We start from the raw sequence: 26,281 nt of genomic DNA on the forward strand, positions 1-26,281 counted from the left end.
GTTTGGAGAGTTATTTGAAAGAAACAATTGGTCTACATGTCCAGTTCAAAACATCAGGACATTTTAGGGATGCCTGGGTGGCTCAGTCGGTTAAGCCTCTGCCTTCGGCTCAGGTCATGATCCCAGGGTCCTGGCATCCAGTCCTACATCTGACTCCTTGCTCAGTGGGGAGCCTACTTCAGGCTCTGCCTGCCCCTCCCCCTGCTTGCGCACGCTCTCTCGCGCGCTCTCTCTCTCTCTGACAAATAAATAAAATCTTTAAAAAAAAAAAATCAAGGCATTTTAAACAGAAAGTGGTAAAGTCCTTAGTTGCTAACTCATTCTTAATTGTTAACAACGAACACCTTAGTGAATGTTACAACTTGTTCTAGGATAATAGTAAGAATGGCAGCCTCACATTCATTCAAACTGTATTGGAGTGGTCATCCTACACAGCACCTCTCAGTTGATACTTTCCTGAGCATTTATTACCTGTGCCAGGGCACATCACTGGCTCCAAGGACACTAAAGATGAGCAATAAATATATCTACAAATACTACAGTAGTTGTTGAGGGAAAAATAATTGAAATGGAGGCTGCATATTTTATTTGCAGATAATATGCTTCAGTGTTTCAAAACATATTACCCTGAAATCAAGATATTCATCTGATTTGAGGTTGACAAGGTCTGTAGGTCAACATGTGGGCAACAATGTAAGAGGTCAACTTTGTTAAAATGGAAAGGGATACAAAAGTTGTCACCTGTCTCACCACACACACACACACACACACACACACACACACAAGCACATTTTGAGTTCTAATACAGGCTTACATTCAATATTACATAAACTTATAATACTCTTAAAGAATTAATTTAATTCTTTACAGTTAAATTTAAAAAATTTTTTTATTGTTATGTTAATCACCATACATTACATCATTAGTTTTAGATGTAGTGTTCCATGATTCATTGTTTGTGCATAACACCCAGTGCTCCATGCAGAATGTGTCCTCTTTAATACCCATCACCACGCTAACCCATCCTCCCACCCCCCTCCCCTCTAGAACCCTGTTTCTTTTTCAGAGTCCATCCTCTCTCATGGTTCGTCTCCCCCTCCGATTCTTTACAGTTAAATTTTACATCATCAATTAAAGAAAACATCCAACAAATCAAAATCTGTATAACCAAAAATAATAGGTTATAAATAATGCTTTATAGAGATAAGCCTTTGCAAACCACGGAATACTGGAATGGAATATCATTCAGCCACAAAAAGGAATGAAGTACTGATACAGGTTACAACACGGATGAATTCTGAAAACATTATGCTAAGTGAACGAAGTCAGATACCAAAGGCCACATATTGTATGATTCTATTTCTATGAAATGCTCAATAGGCCAATCTACAAAAAGAGAAAGTAGCTTAGCGATTGCCAGGGCTAGGGTCAGAGAGAATAAGGGATGACTGTTACTAGTTTTTTTGCGGGTGATTAAAATGCTCTGTAATTAGATAGTGGGTGATGGTTGTACAACTTTGTCAGTATATTAAAACCCACTGAATTGTACACTTGAAAACGATGAACTGTGTGCTATGCAAATTATAACTCAATTTTTAAAAATTCACAATATATTCAAAGTACTGGTTTTGATGGCATACAAAGCAATATTCTCTGGTTTATCTCTGTACTACAGTGAGATTTATTTTTTACTTACTTATTTTTTAAAGATTTTATTTATTTGACAGAGCGAGACACAGCAGGAGAGGGAACACAAGCGGGGGAGTGGGAGAGGGAGAAGCAGGTTTCCTGCCTGAGCAGGGAGCCCGATATGGGGCTCGATCCCAGGACCCTGGGACCATGACCTGAACCGAAGGCAGATGCTTAACAACTGAACCACCCAGGCACCCCATACAATGAGATTTATTTTAAATAATAATCTAAGTACCAAAAGGATCTGGCTTTCTTGTTAAAGCAGATCTGTAATAGAAATGCAAATTCAACAGGTGTGTATTTAATGAGCACAGCACTTTCAAAAAATTTCTTCCCCACCCCCCCTCCAGATTCAACTCTGTGGTTTGAGAGAAAACCAGGACCAGATTCTCCTGCTAGTCTTAAATGTCAACCTTGTGTATCACATCACCCCCAGAGTATTTTTGTAAAGCTTTCAGAATTTAAATTATGTCCATTATCTGGGGGCTGTTGGCAATTATCACCATATTTGAAATGTAACTCTCATTAGTTAGAACAAGAAATGATTTCTCCTTGTAAAGGTTACTGTGCCAAGAGCAGCACCATCTATATTGAATAAAAATGTAGGTTAATATCTACAATGAATAATCTAAAATTTAAAAAAATTGGGATCCTCGAACTGAAAAGAGTAAAATATGTGTATTCACAGGTTCAAGTACATCTTCTAACTTTCAGGTTAATACCTCCAAACCTATTATAGTCCATCGTAATAGAAAATCTTCATGAAGGAAAAAAGATTTTTTTTAAAATGAAATATAAAAATCCAATATTACAATTCATCTGGAAAATGACTGGAACACTGGAATCTGCATCCCAGGTAAATAATTCTAACTGGCTGTTTCAAAGTGGAATTTCAGTAGCGAATGTGAAACCTGGAAAGTGGTGGATGAAAGATGATCCATGAATAAATACACCAACCTGCAGCTTCCCTGTGACTTTGGCAGCAGCTGGCAGAACGTTGATAGAAATTTTGATTGAAACTTTTTTTTTTTTAACGAAACTGCCCAGACTTGAATGTGACTAAATTAAAAGTACTGGAAAACACTGAAAAGTCAGGTTGGTGCTTGTTCCTGTTACTACCTCTTGGGAGTGTGTGTGTGTGTGTGTGTAACTCGCATCGGGCACGTGTATTTTTCATTCAAGCCCATAATGAATCTAAAAGCAAAAACACTATCTAATACGTAGCCCCGCACCTTGGTTGTATTTCTCTTCTTATGTGTACCTAAAAGGCTCTTTTCACACTTTGCGGAACAGGAGACACAAGAGCTGTGTGGACAGCAACCGAGAATGGCAAGCCTCTCCCTTCTGGCCGAGCTCCCCGCGGGCGGATGGAAGGTGGTGGAGGTGCGAGGTGGGAAGGGGGTGCATCCTCCCACGCCGCTGACACCCTTCGCGGCGTCGCCAACCTCGTGGGATCCCCAGGCCACCACGCCTTTTCCCTCCTTGCTAGATGGCGGCGGCGGTAGCAAGTACCTAATGCTCTCAAATCCCCCCACCGTGTCCCAAACGATCCCGGAGATGAAACCCCACTGAGGTCTGATCACTCACCCAGGCGGCAAACACAGAGGAGCTGGATACAAGCGAGGAAGCGCTTTAGGATTAGCATTTCCAGACGGTCCGGGGATCCCCCGCCACGCGGCTGCTCAGCTTCTTGGGGTGGACAGGGAGGGGGCGCGAAGGAAGTGTTTTTTCCTCCAGTGTATAGATTGCTGTGAGATTGTGTGTGTGTGTGCGTGTGTGAGTGTGTCTGAAAAAGAGAGCGAGCGAGCGAGCGCCAGCAGAGAGACTGAGAGGGAGACGGGAATAATCGGAAGCAGGACGCGCGGTGGTCGCGGGAACCGGGAGCCGCTAGCCGAGGCGCACGCCGGCGGGCGCGCGGGAGTTGGTCTCCTCTGCCGGCTGCGGCCGAGGTCTGACCGCTCGGAGCGCAGCGGTGCCTGTGTGCCGGGCGCGCGCTCCGGCCCGGGTGTGCGCGCCGCGCCGCGGCTCGGCGGGGGCGGGGGCGCAGCAACCGCGCCTCTGGGAGCGTGCAGCCGGCCCGCGGTCGCGCGCGGCGGGCGGAGGGACGCGGGGACGCGGTTGTCGCTCAGGGTCCGGGTCCCAGAGTAGCGTTTTACATAGCGACACCCCTCCACCCACCATTCCACTCTCCCCCCCCCCCCCCCCGCCCCCGGTCCCTGCCGGTGGCTTCGCTGCCCTGGAGTTTAGTGGAACCTGCTGGGGTTTAGAATCTTCGCGGAGAAAATGTCTCTTCATTAAGACTCCTTCACCCTTTTGGAAGAGAAGAGGAGGCCAGACCCCCATTGTTCCGCACAGCCAGAGACTGACCTTTGGGGTTCACCCCTGGAAATGTTTTTTCATTTTATTGTTGTCCTTCCTGCAGATGCTAAGTGGGTCCAGTCAGCAAGTGGTAGGGGCTCCTGGGTAAGCTGGGTTCCCCTCTCCGTTTTCTTTCTTTTTACCAAATCACCAAAGTAGTTCCAAACCCCATTACCTCTAGGGCAGTTGACTGCAAATAATCTTCGGCCCTGACTGTGACCAGTGAGACCCTGCCCCCGCCTCAGGCTCCGATCAAACTGTCGTGCTGTGCACAGCTGCGTGGAGGAACTTTCAACTCTGTCATGTTCCTCCCAGACGGCACTACCCGAGTGCCTCCCCGCACAAGGTCGTACGGAAAGATTTTTTAATTGCGTGATTGAAGGATGTACAAAAGAACTATAATACATGAGTTCTGCCTCGGGGCTGTAAATGTCACGCCGTATATGCTTATTTCTATGGTGGTCTCTCTAACTAGACTGAACTCCTTGATGGCAGGAAGTTTGCTTTATTTATTGTTCTAACCCAACTCCTAGCACAAAGGCAAAAATAGTCAGTAGGTGTACCCTAAATGTTTGTTGAATTAATCTGAAGCCTAAATGAAAAAGATAAGGCAACTGGTATCCTCCACGAGCCTGACTGCGCAAAGCCCTGAAAATTCGTGTGCTTTTCCAAGCTTTTCATTTATATATCCTCTAGGCATAAGTATGTTTTTCTACTTATGTGAGACCCAATTTGGAGCCTTTTAGGAAGGAATCCACTCTAAGGCATGGAAAGTCAAGTTCTGGAATCATCCCTTGTATTCTTAGGAACCATTTGATGTAGGTTATCCGTACGGTGTGTACTCCTGTGTCCTGTTCTTGGTTCTAAAATAGTATTTCAGCTTAAATATTTAAAGAAAGCTTATCACATACAAAATTGAGTTCTGAATGTATTTTGAGTATTACTACCAATTCCCACTAATATACACAGCCTCTGAACACTAGTTTAAATGTGCAGAGCTAATGATGCCATTTGCTGTTGCTTCAGGAATTGATTGCACCCATGTAATAAATTTCAAATCTATCTGGAATGTTTATTCAGGAGTACATATGAGTATTAAGGAATTGACCCTTGATCTTGTTTTTCCCATGAATTAGTATAAAAATGCTGTAACTTTTGTAAAAGTTATAATGGGGATTGATGTTTGCTCATGTGAGTTTCCACCTAGGAAGAAAATTTTTGCTAGCATTAGCAAGAAGTGTAGATATAAACTAGAAACGCTCTTAGAGCTTATAGTTTAACATGAGCTGGAGTAGGCAGAGAATGTTTCCTAGAGATGTGTAGTTAATGGAGGAGGACTAGCCAGGAAAAAAAATTGATGTGCAAGGAGGTGGAGATGGAAATAAAACTCAGATGTCATGAACTATAAAAACAGTGTGAATTGAATTGGAGCTGATTGAGTAGAGTCAGACTAAGGGAAACATTGATTTCCTCATGGAGGAGCTTGTACCTGAAGTAATAAGCAAAAAAGAACCACAGAAGAAACTTCCAAGAACATCAGCTGTTTAGAAGGTAGGTTTGCTCTGGGACATGTAAGGTGTTCCAGGAGGTCTCAAATATCAGGTCTGCCCCAGCAGCCTGCCAGAAGAATCCAACAATAACAAATATCCTCCTAACTCCCCTTACTTGGTCAAAAAGTCCATCACTAGTCACTCTTTTGAGTTAGATCACAAAACAAAGGCACTGCTGAAATCAAGGTTACCCTGGTAAAAAGGGCAGGTAGATCCTGTGGTTTCTGCTAATTGCATTCCCATATTTTAAAAGATTGTTATTTCCCTGGGAAGGCACAAAAGTCACCTTGGGGAGTAGTCAAGTTGCTATTAAGGTTTGTACAAGGGGAGGAATGGCAACCAATTTTATGTGACCGAGTGACAACAATGGAAAATGGACTTGGAGGACCAGCCAATGTGGATCTGATAGTCCCAGGGAGGGTGGTGGAGTGGGAAGCTCAGAGGTTCAGGTCCTTAGAATATTAGGTCATTGCAACAGTCCAGGTGTGGGAGAAAAGATCAGAAGGGCGGGAACAAAAAAAACATATTGGATCTCACATTTCACCATTTTACGGGGGATCATGATCATTTCTGAGATATGACACATTGTAGTTAATATGCATTAGCCATTGTGAGTTAAAGTTATAAATCTGTAAAACCACATGGTTTCATTCAGAGTCTAAATTTATCTTTTTATCTACCTATCTATCCATATATCAATAGATATAAAGACATATATTCTGTAAGTTTTTAACGTATTTGTATTTTTTAAAAATATATTTTATATTTATTTTCTGTGTGTGTGTGTGCATGTGTGTAAAGTTTATTTACGTTATGCTCTATCATGTCAATCACTTTTCAGTCCTGAGAGTTTGGATTTACATGCAGAGTTCTGCACATTCCTGGGACAATACTTTCTTCCCCCCCAAACAATAACAAACCAGGATACAACGAATATGATTGTTGCATAGCTGAATAGACATCTTGCTTTTTGGGGGTCTCATCTGGGATTTTTGAGTGACTTGTGTCCAGAATCAGCCAGTGGCAATTCATGGGAGACTTGTTGAGTTCTTCACTGTTCACCATAAGCTCCTTAATTCCCCAATATTCAAATGAAGATGTGGATCTTCTAGTGGGTCTTCATCTCAGTTTTCGACTAGAGCTGTGGTTTCTTCAACTGTAACCTAAGTTTCAGCTGGGCATCCAGAGGTCACACACACAAAAAGAAGGTTGTGTCTATTTCCATTTACTGCACAGCCACAGCTGTAGCCAGAAAGAGAATAGCAGGTGTGCAGTTTCTCATACCAGTTGGCCAAAGGGGTAACCCTGGTGGGGCTGAAACTCTGGCTCCACTCTTAATAGTACCAGTAATAGCTATTTTGTCAAGCTATGCCAACAAAATAAGCTACAAAGTAAATATTTACATCTATCTATATCAGTTCTTTAAAATTCACCCTTTACATTCATTCATTCATTCAATACATTTTTATTGTATATCCATTATGTATCAGACATTGCTTTAGGGGCTGACTGTTCAAGGATGAATTACTCCATCCCTACCATAAAGGAACACACAGTCTAGTAAGAGAGAAAGACATTGCTACTACAAAATGTCCTTGTGGAGGATTGTCAGATAAAATGCAGGATGTCCAGTTAAATTTGAACTTCAGATAAACAGTGAATAATTTTTTAGTACAAAATAATTTTAGTGCACTATGATAAACTAAATTTATTTAGTGAATAATTTTTTGTATAATGAATAATTTTTTAGTACAAAGTAATATTTTAGTGCACTCCATGCAATGTTTGGGACATATTTATATTAAAGAAATTATTATCTGAAATTTAAACTTAACTGGGTGTCCTGCATTTTTATTTGCTAAAGCTTACCATCTCACTTTGATGTGTCTGGGAATTGTCTGATGTAAGAGCTAATCATTTGTGGTTGTGAAATGTCCATGGTTTCCCATTAGTTTCCTTACTCTACAAATTATTTCCAAAGTATCTCTAATATGAATAAGGTTAGGGGCAGATGGGGGAAGGAGTATATTTTCTCTGCAGAAACTGCTTAGCTCATAACTTCAAAGGAAGTGCTAGGAGACAAAGAATATTGTACAGTCACTAAAGAAAAAATGGCATTAAAGGGGAAGTAAAATATCTCTACTTCTTATACTATGGCAGTAACGAGTTGTTCCTGTTTGATTCACATACATTATTGCTCATTTTTATCCATTGTCATTGACAAATATATTTGAGTAGACGTCATTAGGTTGGATTGCTTAAATATTTACAGTTTGAGAAAGTAATTGTTATTTGTTTAGAAGCAAAAGACAGTTTTTGGAATTATAGGATGTTTGTCAGAAGATGATCTTGTTACTTGAAACCCTGTATTTTAGATTGTGGGGATAGAAATATCTTGTGTTTGGTATCTTAACAAATTTTGTTCACTCTGATTGACACCATGGCACCTTGTAGTGAAATTTCTGAAAAGAGTTAAGAGTAATTTTACTTTCTGCAACATAGTCAACCCTTTTACTTGGATTTGTCCTACTAGTACTTTCTACCTAAAAAGCAATTATTTCCTACCTGCCCAATGACTCTCAGGAGTTTAGTTAGATGACCTATTACTGCCTTTTCTTAGGCCTAAAACTGGTGGGAGGCTACTCAATGATAAGTCCAGAGCTGAGTGTGATGTGGTAGTCTGAGTCCATTTGAAAGAAGCATAACTATGAGTAAGAGAAAACCATAGTATATGTATATTACATGCTTTGCCTTTTAGTGTCTTGCTATGATCGACTATAAAATAACTTAATCTTATTGTATGCAAAGTATATAATTCAGTGATTAAAATTGTATTAAAAAATACAAAAAGGTAGGAATCATTTTTTGTCCATGTCAGAAATATTTAGCACAATACAAGATTCAGCATAATTCTTCCTCTGTGTATTAGTAGACTATTATTTTTTCATATTCTATGTTTTCATTTTAAAATAGTTTAAAATTAAAATTATAGTCAAAACATAACCATACACTTCGAAAACTATTTGTGCATGAATATTGCTTAAATGGAAGTCAGAAATGTGCTATATTGTTAATTGTTGGTTGTGTTAAGATAATTGTTAGTTGTAGTAAGAGCATTGTATTCTTTAGAAGAGGTGATTCCTCTTCTACATTGTGCTGATCATAAGATAATGACTGATATTTCAACATCTACAGATCTGGCTCCCTTCTCCCTACCTCACAACCATCCCTATTATGAAACAGAATAATTATATTTTTCTTTTACCCCAACAACATGATCTGAACTCCATTATTCAAATAAGTTCCAAGGGCATGTGTCTTCAAATTTCTATTGCATTACAAAGATCCAGATGGCTGAATTTAGGTTTAATAAATTCTATCAATAATAAATTCTATCAATAAATAAATAAAATCAATACTTTGATTTCCTTGCCATTTAATGGTGAAAATGCACTTCTCCCTCTTCTACCAGAGAAAAGCATGGGATTTCAAGTCTTCCAACAAGTTTAATTTAAAATCAATATTTGTCTGCTCTCTGGGTCTTTGAAAAATGTCCAAGATGGTGTTAGAGTAGAAAGCAAACGTGTAGAACAAGTTCTGCAAATCAGAAAGTCAGCAATGGACTGGGTCACTTCAAATGAGCTGCTGTATTTCAAAGGTATAAATATTTCTGATAACTAGTCATTTAGCTGTTTCTTGCCTATCTCCAGTCAAAAATAATGCAAAACCACTCTAGATGATTTTGTGTGTAGAGTAAGGAAACTAATGGGAAACCATGGACATTTCACAACCACAAATGATTAGCTCTTACATCAGACAATTCCCAGACACATGATGATTTATATTTTGACATTAAAAACCACTTTGTTCGTCTTTATTTTTAGCCAAAATATGATCTCTCTATAACTGCCCTCATTTGATTTTAGGGACAAAGAACAAATCTCTTCCTCCCCCCCCCCTTTTTTTTTTTAAGATTTTATTTATTTATTTGACAGAGAAACAGCGAGGGAGAGGGAACACAAGCAGGGGGAGTGGGAGAGGGGGAAGCAGGTTTCCCGGCTCGAGCAGGGAGCCTGATGCGGGGCTCAATGCGGGGCTTGATGCGGGGCTCAGGGCTCGATGCAGGGCTCAATCCCAGGACCCTGGGAAGAAAGAGATCCTGCTTTCCTCTAATCCCAAATAATGAGATTTTCCTTCTCTTTATAAACTTGATCTGAACCCAACTCTTCTGGAGCCAATGATCCATCATTTCTTTGAATCTCTCTCTCCCAATTTATTCTCTTCATCAGACTATTAAACTATTTTTTTTTCCAGTTAAAAAAAAAATTCTTCTCTTTACCGCATGTCTCATTATATAATTATAGTACCAGGTGTGTCTTGTAAGAATAGACCATATCTTCACGATCGTCTTGTAAGAATAGACCATAATCTTTATCTCCATTTTCTTACCTTCCAATTTCCCTTGAAGCACTAACATTAGGTTTCTGCCTTCCTTATTCCATTTATAGTGGTCTTTAAAAGGTAAAAAATCACATTCCAATAGCCTTGCAATTACAGTGCACCCCAAAGTAAAAACTCATCATTCCTCCCAAAATGGTATTTTCTAGAATCCTCAAAACCTGAAAAGTCTCCTTAGCTGTTCTTCCCCACCCCTCAAATCTAATCAGTCCCTAAGTTCCACAGCTTACTCTTAAATTCCACTCTGTTTCTATCATTGTTTCTTCACATAATCAGTGGGCCTGGCATATATTCAGGGATTAATAAATGTTTAAGTATACGAACTAATTTACTGAAGAAGGGCAGCTTTTGGGCCAGTTCTATCAGCTACTCCTCATGCCTGCTTATAACAAGTCTCCAGAGAGCTCTTTGATGTTCCCTTGTCAGTTACTGTCACTAACCTAGACCCTCAGATTAAGGAGGCATCTCCTCTCCTTGATGACAGACTTAGACTACGCAAAACATATTTGCCTTGACTTAGAACTTACATGGTAGTTTTTGTTCTTCAACTGACAGCATGGCTAGAAGGCCTAGAACAAACCTCCAGTGCATTCCTAACCTATTATAATCTTATTCTCTCTTCCTCCTTCACAATTAACTCCTCCTCCGCTGATTCCATTCAGGTGGAAGACTGGCCAGGCCTGGGAACTTCAAATTTTCCCTGATGTTTCCAGTAGCAGTATTTGGCCTTTAGTTACTTTAAGTTTGAAGAGTTAAGAAATATCTGTATTTCTGGGCTGTTGCAAAACCCTGGCATTTGCCATTGGCCATGCCCGATACTTTGGCATCCACTTTTACTTGCATTATTTCTAGACAGCTTCTTCTGTTCTTTAAAATAGGAATAGAAGCTGAGGAGGCCCATAGCCCTAGAGGATTCTCTCATTACTCTCATAAGAAAGGATATAACTCAAACAGATAATGTACAGTTGAGAAGCTGGTGTAAACATAAATCAAAGTTCTAGAAAACTATGATCAACCCTCTACTGAAACTCCTTCTATCACAATAGGGATTATACTAACACTAACATAGTACCTATTGGGTACCAAGCATTATTCTAAAGGTGCTGTATATAAAACTGTTTAATCCTCCAGCAAATGATGTGTGTAACATTACCATTTTCCCAATCGCATTAAAAAACTGAGGCAAAATTATTTGTCCAATTACACAGATTATAAGTGGCAGACCTCGGGTTCATACCTGTATACTTAATTATCAATCTACACTGCCTCTCCCTGAATACAGTCAAGAGATTCAATGCCAAGTAATCCCTTCCCAAACTCAGACCGGTGCCTTACATGGTTGGAAACACGTTCCCACCTTGCTTTCCTGATACATAGTACACTCTACAAAGCTTGCCCCAAGTCAAATGTCAGTAACATGAACAAAACGTGTGACGTAGAAATACATGCCATTTCAGGAATTCTGTTTGCCCAAAGACTATTAATAGGGCGCCTGGGTGGCTCGGTCGGTTGAGTGTCTCTGCGTTCAGCTCAGGTCATGATTCCAGGGTCCTGGGATCGAGTTCTGCATCGTGGGTCCCTGCTCCGTGGGGAGTCTGCTTCTCCCTTTATCCTCCCCCTACCGCGCCCCCGCTCGTGACCTCTCTCTCTTTCTCTCTCTGAAATAAATAAATAAAATCTTAAAAAAAAAAAAAAGAAAAACTATTATTAGCCGGAGAAGAATACCGTAACTCACCGGATCTGCAGTTTCAGTTCCCAGCCATCAACCGCGGTGCGGAAGCAGATGGAAGATCCGCCCGACGAATCGGCAGAAGGTCAAAAGAAGCCTAACTTTACGTCAGAATGCTACGTCATTACCTCGCTTAGTCTCGCGGAGGCATTCTGTGATCTCGTTTCATCACGGGAAGAGGGGTGAGTACGGCATAATAAGGTATTTTAAGAGAGCGAGACCACATTCACATAACTTTTATTACAGTCTGTTATGATTGTTCTATTTTATTATTACTTATTGTTGTTACTCTCTTACTGTGCCTAATTTATAAAATAAACTTTATCATAGGTGTGTATAGATAGGAGAAAGCATAGTATATATAGGGTTCAACACTATCCGGGCACCCACCAGGGGCCTTGGACTGTATCACCCACGGTTAAGGGGGGGACTGCTGTACTGGCTTGTGTTTCTCTTCAGTTACCTAAGTAGATATATTTGGAACTAATCCCTGCAAAGATTTGGGAAATCAACATAGGAGATTGAGCAGAAGGAGACATCAAAACTAAACAAGGGGATATCATTAGGAACCTTGTTTTCTTCCCTGAGGCCCCTAGCACCTGGTGGATTTCCAAAATCTTAGAAGAAAACAGATAATGACAGTAATATTTATCCTCTTGACTATTAACTCTGTGCTAAATATTCTGGCCTGCATTATCTTTAATCACTCCCAAACCCCACAAATTAGATATATCAGTCCCCCATTTTGCAGATGTTTGCCAAGGCTGCAAGAATTTAGCGTTATTCAGAATCGAAGAACTTGTGGTAGTGGAATTGAATAAAAAACTGAGTTTCTCTGGTTCCAGTGGGTGTGCTTTTTCCATAAACGTACCTTGAATTGTCAGTCATAGGAAGACATCTTTCTCAAGAAACAGTAGCAAAATACTTACTATATCACCTAGTGAGGACTTGTGGTCCAAACTGAATCAACAAGATTCCTGCTAGCTTTATATTCCAAAGAAACTGCTTCTTCATCGCATTTATGCCTATACCTCTTCATATATGTATGTTTGACAAACTTAAATCTGAGGATTGATCAAGCACGTTTAGTAATGTGGAGAAAGGCCTATGGATAGATCCTTTTGTAGTTCGTAAACGTGATGATTGGGTGATTGGGTGTTCATGCCATTGTGTGGCATGTGCCTCCCTCAAACCTTGTTACCGCCAAAATGCCTAAAATGAAAATCAAAATGGAGAAATAGGTTATGCATAGTGAGTGTATCAGTCAGGATGGGCGAGGTTATACTACAGTAACAACAACAAAAAATTAAACTCTCCGTGACCAGACAAAAATTTATTCTAAAGGTGCTGTATATAAAACTGTTTAATCCAGTTTAGGGTTCAAGGGACTCTCTTGGGTATCTGCCTTGAATGTCATTGTTTGACAATCCAGGGTGCTTTGAGCTTTTGGCAACTCCTCAACATGCATTTTCACAATTTCAGGGAAAGAGAGTGTGGTGGGTCTTGCACTGTCTATTTAAATATCTCCACACAGACATGACATGTATCACTTCACTTCCAGTCCATTGGCTCTCCAACGTGCCTAGGAGAAGAGAAACAAACAAGGATGAGTAATAGAGGTATCTCCTACACAGAGCAAAAATTGAAAAAGAGAAAGAGAATGGAGAGTATAACATAGAAAGAGAAAATCGATAGAGTATACTGTTTTATGATTGCATAATGGCTTGATAATTGTTTTTTCTATCTTAGGCTCTGAATGTTAAAAATTATTCTATAGTCTTTCAGGGGGAAAACATGTAAATCTCCACTGTTAAAGTTGAAACAGCTCACTAAATGTTATATACCCTCCACCACTCTTTGAGATGTTGCTCCATCCCTGAAGGCTGTAGGAGGTTGAAGAGGTGGATGAGTAAGAGTAAAGAGACTGAATATGACAGCAGAGCAAATAGTTTGTATTACAAAAGCAAATCACTTCTCTGATTCTTTCCTACCTTTTTTTACCTTTGAAATGAAAAATGTTGATTCCATTTATATACTTTAATATCATGAAGGCATGAACTCTTGCTTGTATTTATAACAGCACTAGTCATTCTATCACTGCTTAGAAAATGAAAAATGATTTTACCACTTTAAACTTGAGCCCAATTTTTTTTCATTTTACAGTGAGAATATAGTTTTAAAGAGAACTGTTGCTGGAAATAAGAGCCTGAGGAAGGAACACGGTCCTTCATCTCACTTGAGGGGCATCGTGTTCCTCTCTGTTGTACTACCCAGAGCTAATGTAGTCTAAGTGACATACAAATTGAATTGGCTTTCCAGATTTTCATATACTTGTAACACGTTGTTGAAGAATATAGACTCATAGAGGTAAAAATATAAGAAACTTAAATTTTTTTTTCACCAACTGTCCTCAATAGTTACTATGCTATAAATTACTTTTTCCATCTCTTATTGCATCTTTGTCAGAGTCTGTAAATTTTCCAGGCACTTTTGTTTATTAAAATTCCAATCAGGTCTACAGCATCAATATTGTATGAATTCAAAGCTGTTCTTCTCCAGAGATAAATTTGAGTAACTTGGTGGTTTTATGTTCTTCTTACAGGATTCCTACTCCTAAAATCTTGTAAAAGTTCTGAATCCTCTGGGCTTGGGATACAGATCAGAGAAAAGTGGCAAATCTCTCTGCATTTGTCTGTGTGATGACACAATCCTCTTCTTATCATTTTGTTTTGGTTTTGTTTTTGTCACTTTTCTGACTGTCATTGATTGGCTATCTATGCTTTATAGAGAATATTCAGTCTAACTCTTGATGGTTAGGCAAATATATGGATTCTTTTGAGCTTCTCCACTACAAAATTTTCTTTTGGGCATGGTCTAGAGTTGTCTCGCTTTTCCCCTTGAAAGCCCACAACCATTGGTCTACCTTCGTGGTTGGTTACCTTACTGTTCATCAGTGGGAATCTCTCTCAGCTGCAGTACTAGCAAGACAGCTGAAGTCCGTTTACCTTCTGAATTGTCCATTCTGTCCCTAGGTGTGTTAAATGATGATAAGAATAGATGGTCCTCCAAGGATTTCCACATTCACATCCCTGGGTTCTATGAATATGTCATATTACATGACAAAGGGAAATTAAGGTTGCAGATAGAATTAAGGTTGCTGATCCCAACTGACTTTAAATGAGAGATTATCTTGAATTATCGGGGGGAAGGATGGTGGGGATCCAGTGTAATCACAGAGGTCCTTAAGAATGGAAGAGGGAAGCAGAACGTTGGGTCAGGGTGGTATGATACGAGGACTTGATGTTATTAGCTATGAAGATGGAAGAAGAAGCTTATGTGCCAGGGAATGTGAGTGACCTCTAGAAGCTGGAAAAGGCAAAGAAATGGATTCTTTCCTAGAGACGTCAGAGGCAACTCTACTGACACCTTGACTCTAGTCCAGCGAGAACTGTGTCAGACTTCTAATCTACAGAACTATAAAATTGTGAATTAAAACTGTCAGTTAGTTTTAAGGCACTAAAGCTGTGGTTATTTTCCCAACTCAGGCAAAAGTACAGACTAGCAATTCCTCAGCCTGGGTAGATGTCTATACAGGGAACAAATTGCACTTTCCCTTCACACAAGTAGTGGTTTTCTTTTTACTTTTAAGTTTATTTTCTTCCTATAGTATACATAAATGGAGTAAATGTTTTACCAAGCCCTTTGCAAAAACACAGCAGCCTCTTGCCGTCAATACCCTCTACTGTTTCCTCCTTTACAGAGGCAACCAATTTTAATTCATTTAGCTATGTCTTTTGGTAGTCATTCCTCTAAATGACATGCTTATACTGCTACTTCTTGATCTTTCTATATCTGTTGATTTCCCCCAGTGGAAAACTTAACTACACTTTACCTACATCTTTGCCTACCATATGTAAACTTCCCTCCCTCCCATCATCCCAAGAGGGTTATGTTATAATTTTGTCTTAATCACTATTAAGAATTTACATTGTTACGACCATGTAAATATTCACGTAGCATACTATGATTATTTTCTTGTGTAACACTTCATCATTTCTGGAATTAAAATTGTCTTTTCTGCTTATTTTTTGATTTTCCATGTACAGATTTTACTTCCACCTCAAGTTTTTGCCAAATAATATAAATCCTCTACCAATACTTTTAGATACAACAGTTGTTCTATTTTTAGTATTTTTGGAGAAAACGCTAAATCTGGATTTTAATCCGGATCTCCTTTAATCTGGACTGGTCGTTTCTAGGTCCCTGCAAACCATTTCTCCTGGGATCTCCTTTCATTATCTTCCTGAGGATTCTTGTCTCCTCTGGCTTGTTGCCAGATCTGTTTCCAGTGTCCATTACTGAGAAAGTGTGTTCAGGAGGCAAATTTTGAGGATTTTGTCTATCTAAAAACATCTCTACCCTTGTCTTGAATTTATTTTGTTTGGGAGTGGAACTGAAAATAATTTTTGCTCAGAATTTTGAAGTAATTGCTCTATTTTCTTCCAGCCTTCAACAGTGTTGATGACAGGCTACTAAAGCCATTCATTTTTTTTAAAGTAATCTCTATACCCTATCCTTATCTCTCCCAAAGTTTAGACCCTTTCTGATTTTTCTTTTCTTTCTTTCTTTCTTTCTTTCTTTCTTTCTTTCTTTCTTTCTTTCTTTCTTCCTTCCTTCCTTCCTTCCTTCCTTCCTTCCTTCCTTCCCTTCCCTTCCCTTCCCTTCCCTTCCCTTCCCTTCCCTTTCCTTTCCTTTCCTCCCTCCCTCCCTCCTTTTCTTTTTTCTTTCCTTCCTTCCTTCCTTCCTTCATTTCTCCTTCTTCTTCTTCTTCTTCTTCTTCTTCTTCTTCTTCTTCTTCTTTTTGAATTGGAAAATAATGTGTCTTCTCTTGGTGTGGATCTATTTTGAGCCCATTGTCTTGGCACTCAGATATTATAGTTTGCAAATTTTTATTCTTCTGTATGTAAAATATTTGAAGTATTTCTGATGATTTCCTCCCTTCCATTTTCTTCCATTCTTCTGAATTCTCGTTATTTGAATATCGAATCTCCTAGACTGACAGTCTGTTACAGATTGAATATTTGTGTCTGCTCCAAAATTCATGTTATAACCTAATCCCCAATGTGATGGTATTTGGAGGTGGAGCCTTTAGGAGATGATTAGGTCATGATGGTAGAACCTTCATGGATGGAAATGGTGCCCTTTTAAGCTGTTGAAGAGACAAGAGCACCCTGTTTCCCCTTGTGAAGTTACAGTGAGAATAGGTTGTTCTGTGAAACAGGATGCTAGTCCTCAGTATACAGCGAACCTGCCAGTGCCCTGATCTTGGACTTCCCAGCCTCTAGAATTGTGGGAAATAAATTTCTGTTGCTTATAAGCCTTCCAGTCTATGGTATTTGTTATAGCAGTCCAAACAGACTAAGGCAATCTCTACATTTTATTTTCTCTCTCCCCTTCCTTCCTTCCTTCCTTCCTTCCTTCCTTCCTTCCTTCCCTCCTTCTTTCTTTCCTTTCTTGAGAGATTTTGCTTTCAGGGAGTTCTCAACTCACTTCCAACTCACCTATTGAGTTTATTGTTTCTCTTCCTTATTTTTAATTCTCAAGGGCTCTTTTTGGTTTCTAAATATACTTTAAAAATAGCATCCTGTAATTGTTTCATGAATGCTGCATTTTACCATCTATTTTATCCTCTCCAGAGACCAAAACCTCCCATTATTTACCAGGTTGGAGAAGATAGAGTAACCTGAATATATGAAGTAAGTAAGGGGATCTAAGATTCTAACTTCTTCTTAAACAGACTTTCAGCCAATCTGCTATTTTAAAAACCATCTTTTCCTTTACTTCCAAAGCATCTGGTGCTTCCAACTACTGGAGTGTTTTCAGGGATCAGCAATGCAAATTGGGTTGCTTATTGGCTTTCATCACTGCCAGTTTAGAATACAGCTCTCTCAGGGCTGGTAGATCCATTAACATTCATTCTGATTTTCAAATTCTGATTTTTCTCAATTTGTCTGCTTTTGCAATTGTTTTTTTCTCCTGTTTTCTTTGTTCTCATGGTATCATTCCTTTAAAAAAATTCTGTAAACTATTGTTTAAGTAGAGTTTTTATAAGGATTAGGATAAAGATATATGTTTAGTTGACCATATTTAACATCTTTACTTGGAATGGCACCACACATCTTTATGAGCAGTTCACTTATAATCATCCTTCCAATTCTAATCACTTGACTTGGGGGTGGGGGAGGATAGTACAAAGAAAGAAAACCCTCTCAGCACAAACAGGACATTTCTTAGAGAATTGAGCAATCTCCACCATTCCCCAGTTGGTGATTTCTACATCCTCTTAGAAAATTGGTGTTAAGGGTCTCATTCTAATTTTTTTGTTTTGTTTTAGAATTTTGCATTTAATTTTGGGCTTTGCACGTTAGCTAAAATTCTGAGATGACAGAGAAAATTCCACTCAATATCCTATTATATACTGAACTGGTTATTATTTCTTTCCTAAGAAGTCTTTTCTTCCCTAAGTTAAATTATAGAGTTGTTCTGAGTAATCAAGCCGTTGATAGTTATTTTGTTTGGGTATCTTTCACCTGTGCCTTTTGATTATCTCATATCTTTGGCCTTAAACATAAAAGTAAGAACAAATTTTTTGTTTTTGTGTTCTCACAAACTTATGCAAATCTTCAAATGTGATTTATTTGGGGCTAAGAATGCATATATCATCCTAAATGAAGATCGGATTAGGTGTATTTCATAACATGATTTTGTGTGTTAAAAGAGTGGAAGTATTGAATTAGGACTTGTAGGAAAATTCCTTGTATAAGACTTTCAATCAAATCAAATAGATCATACTTATTATTTTGAAGTATTTCATTTTTCTTTTCTTACCTTTTAAAAATATTTAATGGCTTAAGACAATTTTAATACTCATTCTAATCCCTTCAGCATATACACATACATCATAAATTCTCAGGACATAAGGTTAAATGGTATCATAGCTGTAAATCATTTCCCTTTTTAATGCTCTCTGATTCCATTTAAGGAACTCACCCTGGGACTGTATCTGTTTCTAGCAATAATAATTTTTATTTGTTGTCATTGTTCTTTTATATTGTTCTTTTTTTTTAAAGACTTTAATTATTTATTTGATAGAGAGAGATCACAAGCAGGGGGGAAGTGTAGAGGGAGAAGCAGACTCCCACTAAGCAGGGAGCCTGACTTGGGACTCAGTCCCAAGACCCTGGGATCATGAACTGAGCTGAAGTCACGCTCAACCGACTGAACCACCCAGGTGCCCCTCTTTTATATTATTCTATTATTATGAAGTAAATCCAAATGTGAGTTTATTTCTCTAGGTGATGGAAAATAGGTTATTGATCTATTAATTTTTACACACCAGCGTTTCTTATTTTTTCGATTTTTTTTTCCCTTCTGACAGTGGTACTGCTAGATTTTCCTCAATGACAAGATTATCCAAAAGACAACTCCATTGCTTCTGTGCCTAGTACCTGAAGTTAATTTTCACCCTTCTTTTTGATCTTATAAGCTTACTGCAAGTGTGATGTTGGTTGAAGAAAGTTTTCCGCATCCTATATATCTTGCACATGCCTCTTGACAATATTTTACAATATCATTTTTTATAAAAATTTGAATAGGTTAGAACTATTCTAATTCAATCATAGTAAAATAAAATAAAGTAAAATTGTACTGTACTGCCTTAAATTGATCTAGAGTGCTTACTTAGCGAGGTGAAGCTTTAATCTTTGTCAAAGGTGATGACTACATTTTGTAGGCCGCCAATCAGGTAAGAAACATAATGAGAGCAAGTGCCGGCTTTGCCTGGAATTGAGCCATCTTGCCCAAAGCGAAAGGGAAAAATGAACTCTAGCAGAGTAGTATCATTTAATGAAGGTTTTTCTTCATGTGCAGTAGCCAAGAGGTTATAGTTAAAGCCTGTTGTGGGTTTTGAGGTACAGAGACCCGTCAGGAGTTTGCCATTTGCTTGCTGTGTGACCTTGGACAGATTACTTATCTAAAGCTCAGTTGCTTCTTTGGTAAAAAATTTTATATCTTACAGGATTCTTATGAGGACTCAGTGAGATAAAGTTTGTGAATGTCTTTTGTAAATCTAAAAATTCCATGGGAATCCAACTGGTATAATTGTTTAATGCTTTCTACAGTGCAAGGGTAGCATTTTAGGACTACTTAACACAGTGTGTGGTAGAGCATATACTCAGTAAATAGTAGCTTTCTTTATCCAAGGAAGAAAGATAAGTGTCCCTTCAGTAATGAACAATTATAAGATACCAAAGGATTTCTAGCACAGCATAAACATTTTTTTGGGGGGGGGGGGGAAGACAATTACATGGAATATTCTAAAGTTTATACAATCTAACTTTCCAAGGACTATCATTATTAAAGAAAAAGAGTAACTATGCACATATGGTATATATGGCACAAGTGGCTTCCCTTTTTCATAGAAATAACACTAAATAAGCTAAAATTTACATGAGAAGTCAATAGCCTAGATGATCATGATAATAATAATGGTGAAATTTAACACTTTTTAGGGATATGAAAGAAACTTAGAAATCCCTCCTTCTATATTTCAATAAACTGATATTACTCCGAGATCTCATATAAGTAACTAGTTATTTACTTAAATGAGTAAGTTACTAAGCAATTTATTTAGTTGGTAATAAAACCAGAACTGAAACAGGAATCTGTTGATCCTTAGTCCTCTTTCTACAATAGTAGGCTGTCAATTCTGTCATTTTTTATTTCATTCACTTGACAGGACTTTAGAATATATTAGTCACTGACAAACATTCTATTATTAAACATTGTTTTATTAAAATAATAATAAATATTTTTCCTGAACATGCTAGTTCTAGAAATTATGCTTCCTAAAAAGTGCCCATTGATGCTATACCTCTGCCTCATTGGCTCCTCCTCACCTGAGTAACTGCGCTGGAGAAAAACAATTGTTGATTTCCTCACAAGCAATGGATCCTGTGGGTTACCTCCCTAGCATGTATTCTAACCCCTCGTAGCATGCGGAATCTGGAAAGCTGAAAACTACATTTCTCAGATGCACTCAAAGCGAGAATTACACTACCAGATAACCTGAGGGAGACCTCTTTGGAAGTGAGTGTGGGTAGGCACGCGGTCTTGCCCTTTACAGTGGTGCTGATAGCAGCCAAGTGCCATAATTCTGGGACTGACACCTGTTTTAGAAGTCCCTCACTGCACAGATGCCTTATTGAATCAGAGGCAGCAGATTTTTATACGTTACAATCTAATATTCATAGCTATAATGTTTGCTTGATAGTTCATTAAATGACTAAATCATAATTTTATTAAAAATTTCCCCATTGTGGGTTATTAATTGACTTCTTCCAATTTTTACTATTATGAGTACTGTTGGAGTATAAGTCTGAATGCATAAAGTTATCTCCTGTAAAATTTTCACTCCTGAGGATAAATTAATGGATGCAAGATTATGAGCTGAAGGGCATGCTCACTTTTATAGAGTTTTATTCTGAAGAGATGCCTGTAAAGGGGCCTCTTCTGGGCAGAGGCACCGAAATCGACGTATGTACAAACTGGAAGAAATGTGACTTTACTTGAAACAAGGCAGCAATTGTTTTGTCCTGATTTTGTCCACATACCTACAGGCTGAGAAGACTCTTCCTTATGGAACTATGCCAGTCAAAAGTAGGGCTGGGAAGGATGGTGGAAGTTTAGGGAATCCTCCCTCTGGATGGAGTCAGAGTGGAGAAGAGAACTTCAACCTGACTTCTGTGCTGATCTTGAGAAGAAAAATTAGAATCTATAGTCATTTATTGAGGTAGATGCTGTTACTGTATAGCTATTTAAGGAATGTACAATTTTTATCCAATTACGAAAATGTTGAAAATTCCCATTTTAAATCATTAAACTTTGCCAATTTTCCTTAGTAATACTCACTAAAATAATTTGAATGAATAGGGATGCTTTGATGATTGGGAGCACCAAGGGAGGAAGCAGGGGACTATGCTACTTTTCAGAGCCATACTAGAAGAGTACAGCTTAATGGTGGGCCACTTGGTGAGCTGAGCTGGCTGGCCCCTTCTCATGTCTGAGCCTGGGATCTAGTGTCTCCGTCAAGGGTGTCTGGAGATTGAGAGCTCTTTTGTGTGAATAGCCAAATGGTACCTAAGTGGTATACCCAATGGGACTAAAATCCGTTAACAATATATATTTTTTTGCTTTGTTAACACTAGTGTTCTTAACTTAATGGTTGAGTTATTTTATGTCTATCTTCATGAGATTTCTTGGCAGAACAAAAATGTCTAAAGTAATATTTAGCACTAGGAACATAAATAAGTTCAATTGCAATATATCTCTAACATAGGTAACACAAAATAAGACCCAGTAGCAGATAAAAAGCTATCAGATCGAAAAAAAAAGTTTGCATAAGCATTTGTCAACTCAACTAAATGTGTTTATTAATCACCTGTTGTGTACATTGTGCTAGATACCCTGGAGTTGGGGGGGCGGGGAAGGTAGGTACCAAGAAGCATGAGAGATGTCTGTCCTAGCCCTCAAGGAACTATCAAGCTCTAATTTAATGAATACTAGCCAGGTGGACATTAGGTGAAACATATATTGTGTATGCATGCATCTGTTGCAGTTTTGCTCTCTGTAAATACGGTGTGGAAGTGCTCAAGTCTCTAGTGCAAACTTACACATATATGAGCAAATGACACTCTTCAGCTGTGTTTTTTTTTTTTTTTAAGATTTTATTTATTTATTTGACAGAGAGGGAGAGACACAGCGAGAGAGGGAACACAAGCAGGGGGAGTGGGAGAGGGAGAAGCAGGCTTCCCGCCGAGCAGAGAGCCTGATGCGGGGCTCGATCCCAGGACCCTGGGATCATGATCTGAGCCAAAGGCAGACGCTTAATGACTGAGCCACCCAGGCGCCCCTTCAGCTATGGTTCTTATAATGTTTATGTTTGACATATTTTTTAGATGTTGTTATTGGATATACCCAAGAATGTGCTCTTTTTTTATTATGGAAATCGATTTTTGATTGAGAATTATGGGTACTCTGTTCTGTCTGATGTGTTGATTTTTCAAGCTGTCATGTAGGATAGGTGAGTTGCAAAATATAATGATGTATGCTTATGTTGTAGGTGAACAAGAACAAGTTTAAATGTGTGTTGAAATGATTTTAGAGAAATCGTTAATTGTCCTTCAGAGTAATCACTTTTAGGAGTCAAATCTAACAAAAGAATTGAATGTCATCCAGCTATTATATAAAACAAATGTAAACTTGATCATATATTACTGTGACATAGGATAACACTACATAATATAAGCGTAAACATTTTTTGATAGTTAGATATATAAGTTAGACTGTTACATAAACTGATAATATTTTCTTTATGTATCTTTCATGAATGTGAAAAATTTGGCAAAAAATATATAATAATCCTGCAATATACACGCAATCTCATAAATAAAGATAGGTCCAGATTTTTAATATATATTATCCTTAAGTAAGATACAGAGGAAACACTATGTACTTTAATTATATTTGTAGAGGAAACAATATTACCTAAAAATTTGGTTATTATATGTCACTATATTTTATACAGATGAGAAACCTCATATGGTAAAATTATATTTTTAGAAAATGGTTATTTTGTTTTACAAAATTTATTTGGGAAATTATCAATTAACTGTGTTAATTTGATATTCACTAAAATTTTTATTCTGGAACTGTTGTCTAAAATATCCATTGAAAATAAACATGCCCATCTGCAAAATACGCAGTATTCCTTTTAATTCATTTAATTGCTTTTTCTGACAAATATAATGAAATTTTAAACTATCCTTAATATAATATGTTTTATCACATAAGGCTTTGTCTTTTAAAGCAATATGATGAACTAAAAACAATATTTGAGGGGTGCCTGGGTGGCTCAGTCGTTAAGCGACTGCCTTCGGCTCAGGTCATGATCCAAGAATCCTGGAATCGAGCCCCGCATCTGGCTCCTTGCTCAGCGGGAAGCCTGCTTCTCCCTCTCCCACTCCCCCTGCTTGTGTTCCCTCTCTCACTGTCTCTCTCTCTGTCAAATAAATAAATAAAATCTTTAAAAAGAAAAACAGTACTTGAGCAGGAATTGTGTTACACCTGATATTAATTATCCCTACGGTTTCCAATTTATTTTTGGATTTATTATTATTGAGGCTTTAATTACTTATGATTAAAAATAGGATGAAGAAAACTAAATTTTAGTGGAGTCATCCTATGCTGAAAGTGCATTTTGTGGTTTGTGTCAATTATGACTTATACTGACTTGCTTTTGCTTTTGAGAAAAACTGAAGAACATGCCAAATATGGCAATAAATCAGTGTGGATTGGGCAATCATTGAAATTTCAAAAGTCCTTTATACCTTCTGTATCAGCCTACACAATCTCACAAAATGAGAAAGTAAGTCATTTTTCCATAATGTAGTGGTATTTTATGTCTTTAAACACAAAATTTGTACTCATGTGACATTTTATTACTAAAGTAGAAATACCAGACTTTTAAAATTATTATAATATAGAGTAAAAAGAGGAGACATTGTTTATGACTCTATGCACAAATAGGAAGAACCGTAAATTATGCCCTGAGACTAGGGAATAGTTGTTTTGTCCTTATTCTTCCATGCACCTATAGGCTGAAAAGACTCCTCTTCCTGGAATGATACCAATCAAAAGTAGGGGCAGGAAGGATGGTGGAAATTTGGGAAACCCTTCATCTGGATGGAGTAAAAGTGGAGAACAAGTTGTGAAGTGTTCTGTACCATCTGTATTAGCTATGTATTGCTGCATAACAAATAACCCCAAAACCTAACAGCTTAAATCAACTAAAATAATTATCTCACATAGTTTCTGAGGATTAAGAATGTAAGAATGGCTTTGCTGGGTGGTGCTGGCTCAGGATCTCTCATGAGATTATAGTTAGACTGTTGGCTGAACTCCAGTCTTTGAAGACTTGAGTGGCATTGGTGGATCAGCTTCCAAGTTCATTCATATTGATGTGACAGGAGGCTTCATTTCCTCACCATGTGCTGCTATGTCTTCTATCAATGCAAATGATCCAAGATGGAGGCTGTAGGCTTTATACACTTCTGTCAGAATTGGCACACCTTCCCTTCTACCATAGTCTACTGGTCACACAAATCAACCCTAATAAAATGTGGGACATGACTACTTAAGGATGTGAAATTAGAAGCCAAAGTCATAGGGAGTCATCTTGGAAGGTGGCTACAATCACCTTCCACAACATCCTTCATTCCATGATTTATTTATGCATTCACTTATCTGTTAACATTTATTAAGCCTTTCTGTGTTCCACCAACTGTGTTAGATCTTGGAGATAACCAAGATAAACTTAGTTGCTACACACATGGAGACAAAGAAGTATCAGATATTTACAGTGATTAAAGCTGTGTTAAGGAAGCCAACAGACTATCTCATACACTCTCATAGTATTTTGCATTTCCTTAACATAGCTCTTGTTCTTATTTCACTCCACGAGTGCAGGGAGCATTCCTACCCCAACGAGTATACTTCCTCTTCTCTGATGATTTTCACTTCCATTCCACCCTACTACATGCTCACTCCATGCATATCATGGAGCTTTTCTTCACCTAAAGCCTCTTCACCTTCAAAAATGCTAATTTAAATAATCCACTCTTTAATCACAATTGATATTTCCAACTTCCTTATTTAACTAATTGTACTGGGATTGTACTTAAACACTATTGTGATTTCTAGTCCATTTATCCCTGTACTTTCTTCCCATTTGTCAGACTTCTCCTGTCCACTTCCCCTTCTATACTCTTAATTTCTACAACCCATCATTTTAATTTTCCTGTTGCCAATATCCCAAATTCCCTTCCCCTTGTTTGACAAAACACCAAACTAGGATGAACCCAATTACCTATTTCTTTATTTCTTTAGGTGACCGCTAGAGCACTGTAAGAAGAATCCAAAACAGGGTATATGGATTTCATTATAAATTTATAATCATCAAATTCAAATGTATCCCAAGTATGCCAGAAATCTGATCTCATTTTCTAGTTCAGCTTGTTCTTCCACTACACACTAGTCCATTCCTTTTCTACTCTCCTTAAATATCTGACCTGTCTCCACCCTTACACTCTCAGCTCTCAGCAGAAAACTTCTAAAGAGGTAATAGAAGCCACCATCTGGAGATGAGTCAACTTCTCTGTACTATATTTCCAAATGTAATTCTAGTTGCACCCATTCTGTCTTCCATCTTTCTTCTTTTAGTCACTGGAGAAAAAGAAGCTTAAAATTTCAAAAGATAATGGGTATTTAGTGAAGGAAGAATCTGGAGGAGAAGAATTGGAAAACCTTTGACTTTAGGTAAAGATTAAGATGGTAGAATTTAAAGCTCTCGTTTTAAATTAGAGATGAGCAAATCCAT

At 38.2% G+C, this 26,281-nt stretch overlaps 1 protein-coding gene and 1 non-coding gene across 2 annotated transcripts in view; one reads left to right on the forward strand and one right to left on the reverse strand.

The window, feature by feature from the left end:
* Positions 1–3,691, reverse strand: part of PTPRZ1 (protein tyrosine phosphatase receptor type Z1) — a 162,846-nt gene extending 159,155 nt beyond the window's left edge. Inside the window, exon 1 of the mRNA XM_064575008.1 lies at positions 3,280–3,691. Within this exon, the coding sequence (XP_064431078.1) occupies positions 3,280–3,337 (58 nt within the window). The 5' untranslated portion in view covers positions 3,338–3,691. The remainder of the gene's footprint in view (positions 1–3,279) is intronic.
* A 9,211-nt stretch (positions 3,692–12,902) lies between these two features.
* LOC123836204 (small nucleolar RNA U13) lies at positions 12,903–13,010 on the forward strand. The gene has a single exon (XR_006788900.1). It is a non-coding gene; the product is annotated as a small nucleolar RNA U13 (small nucleolar RNA).
* The last annotated feature ends 13,271 nt before the right edge of the window (positions 13,011–26,281 follow it).

This window comes from Mirounga angustirostris, unplaced genomic scaffold (genome assembly GCF_029215605.1).
Source record: "Mirounga angustirostris isolate CCGP_5_RB_7025 unplaced genomic scaffold, mMirAng1.0.hap1 SCAF_12, whole genome shotgun sequence".
Lineage (NCBI taxonomy): Eukaryota > Metazoa > Chordata > Mammalia > Carnivora > Phocidae > Mirounga > Mirounga angustirostris.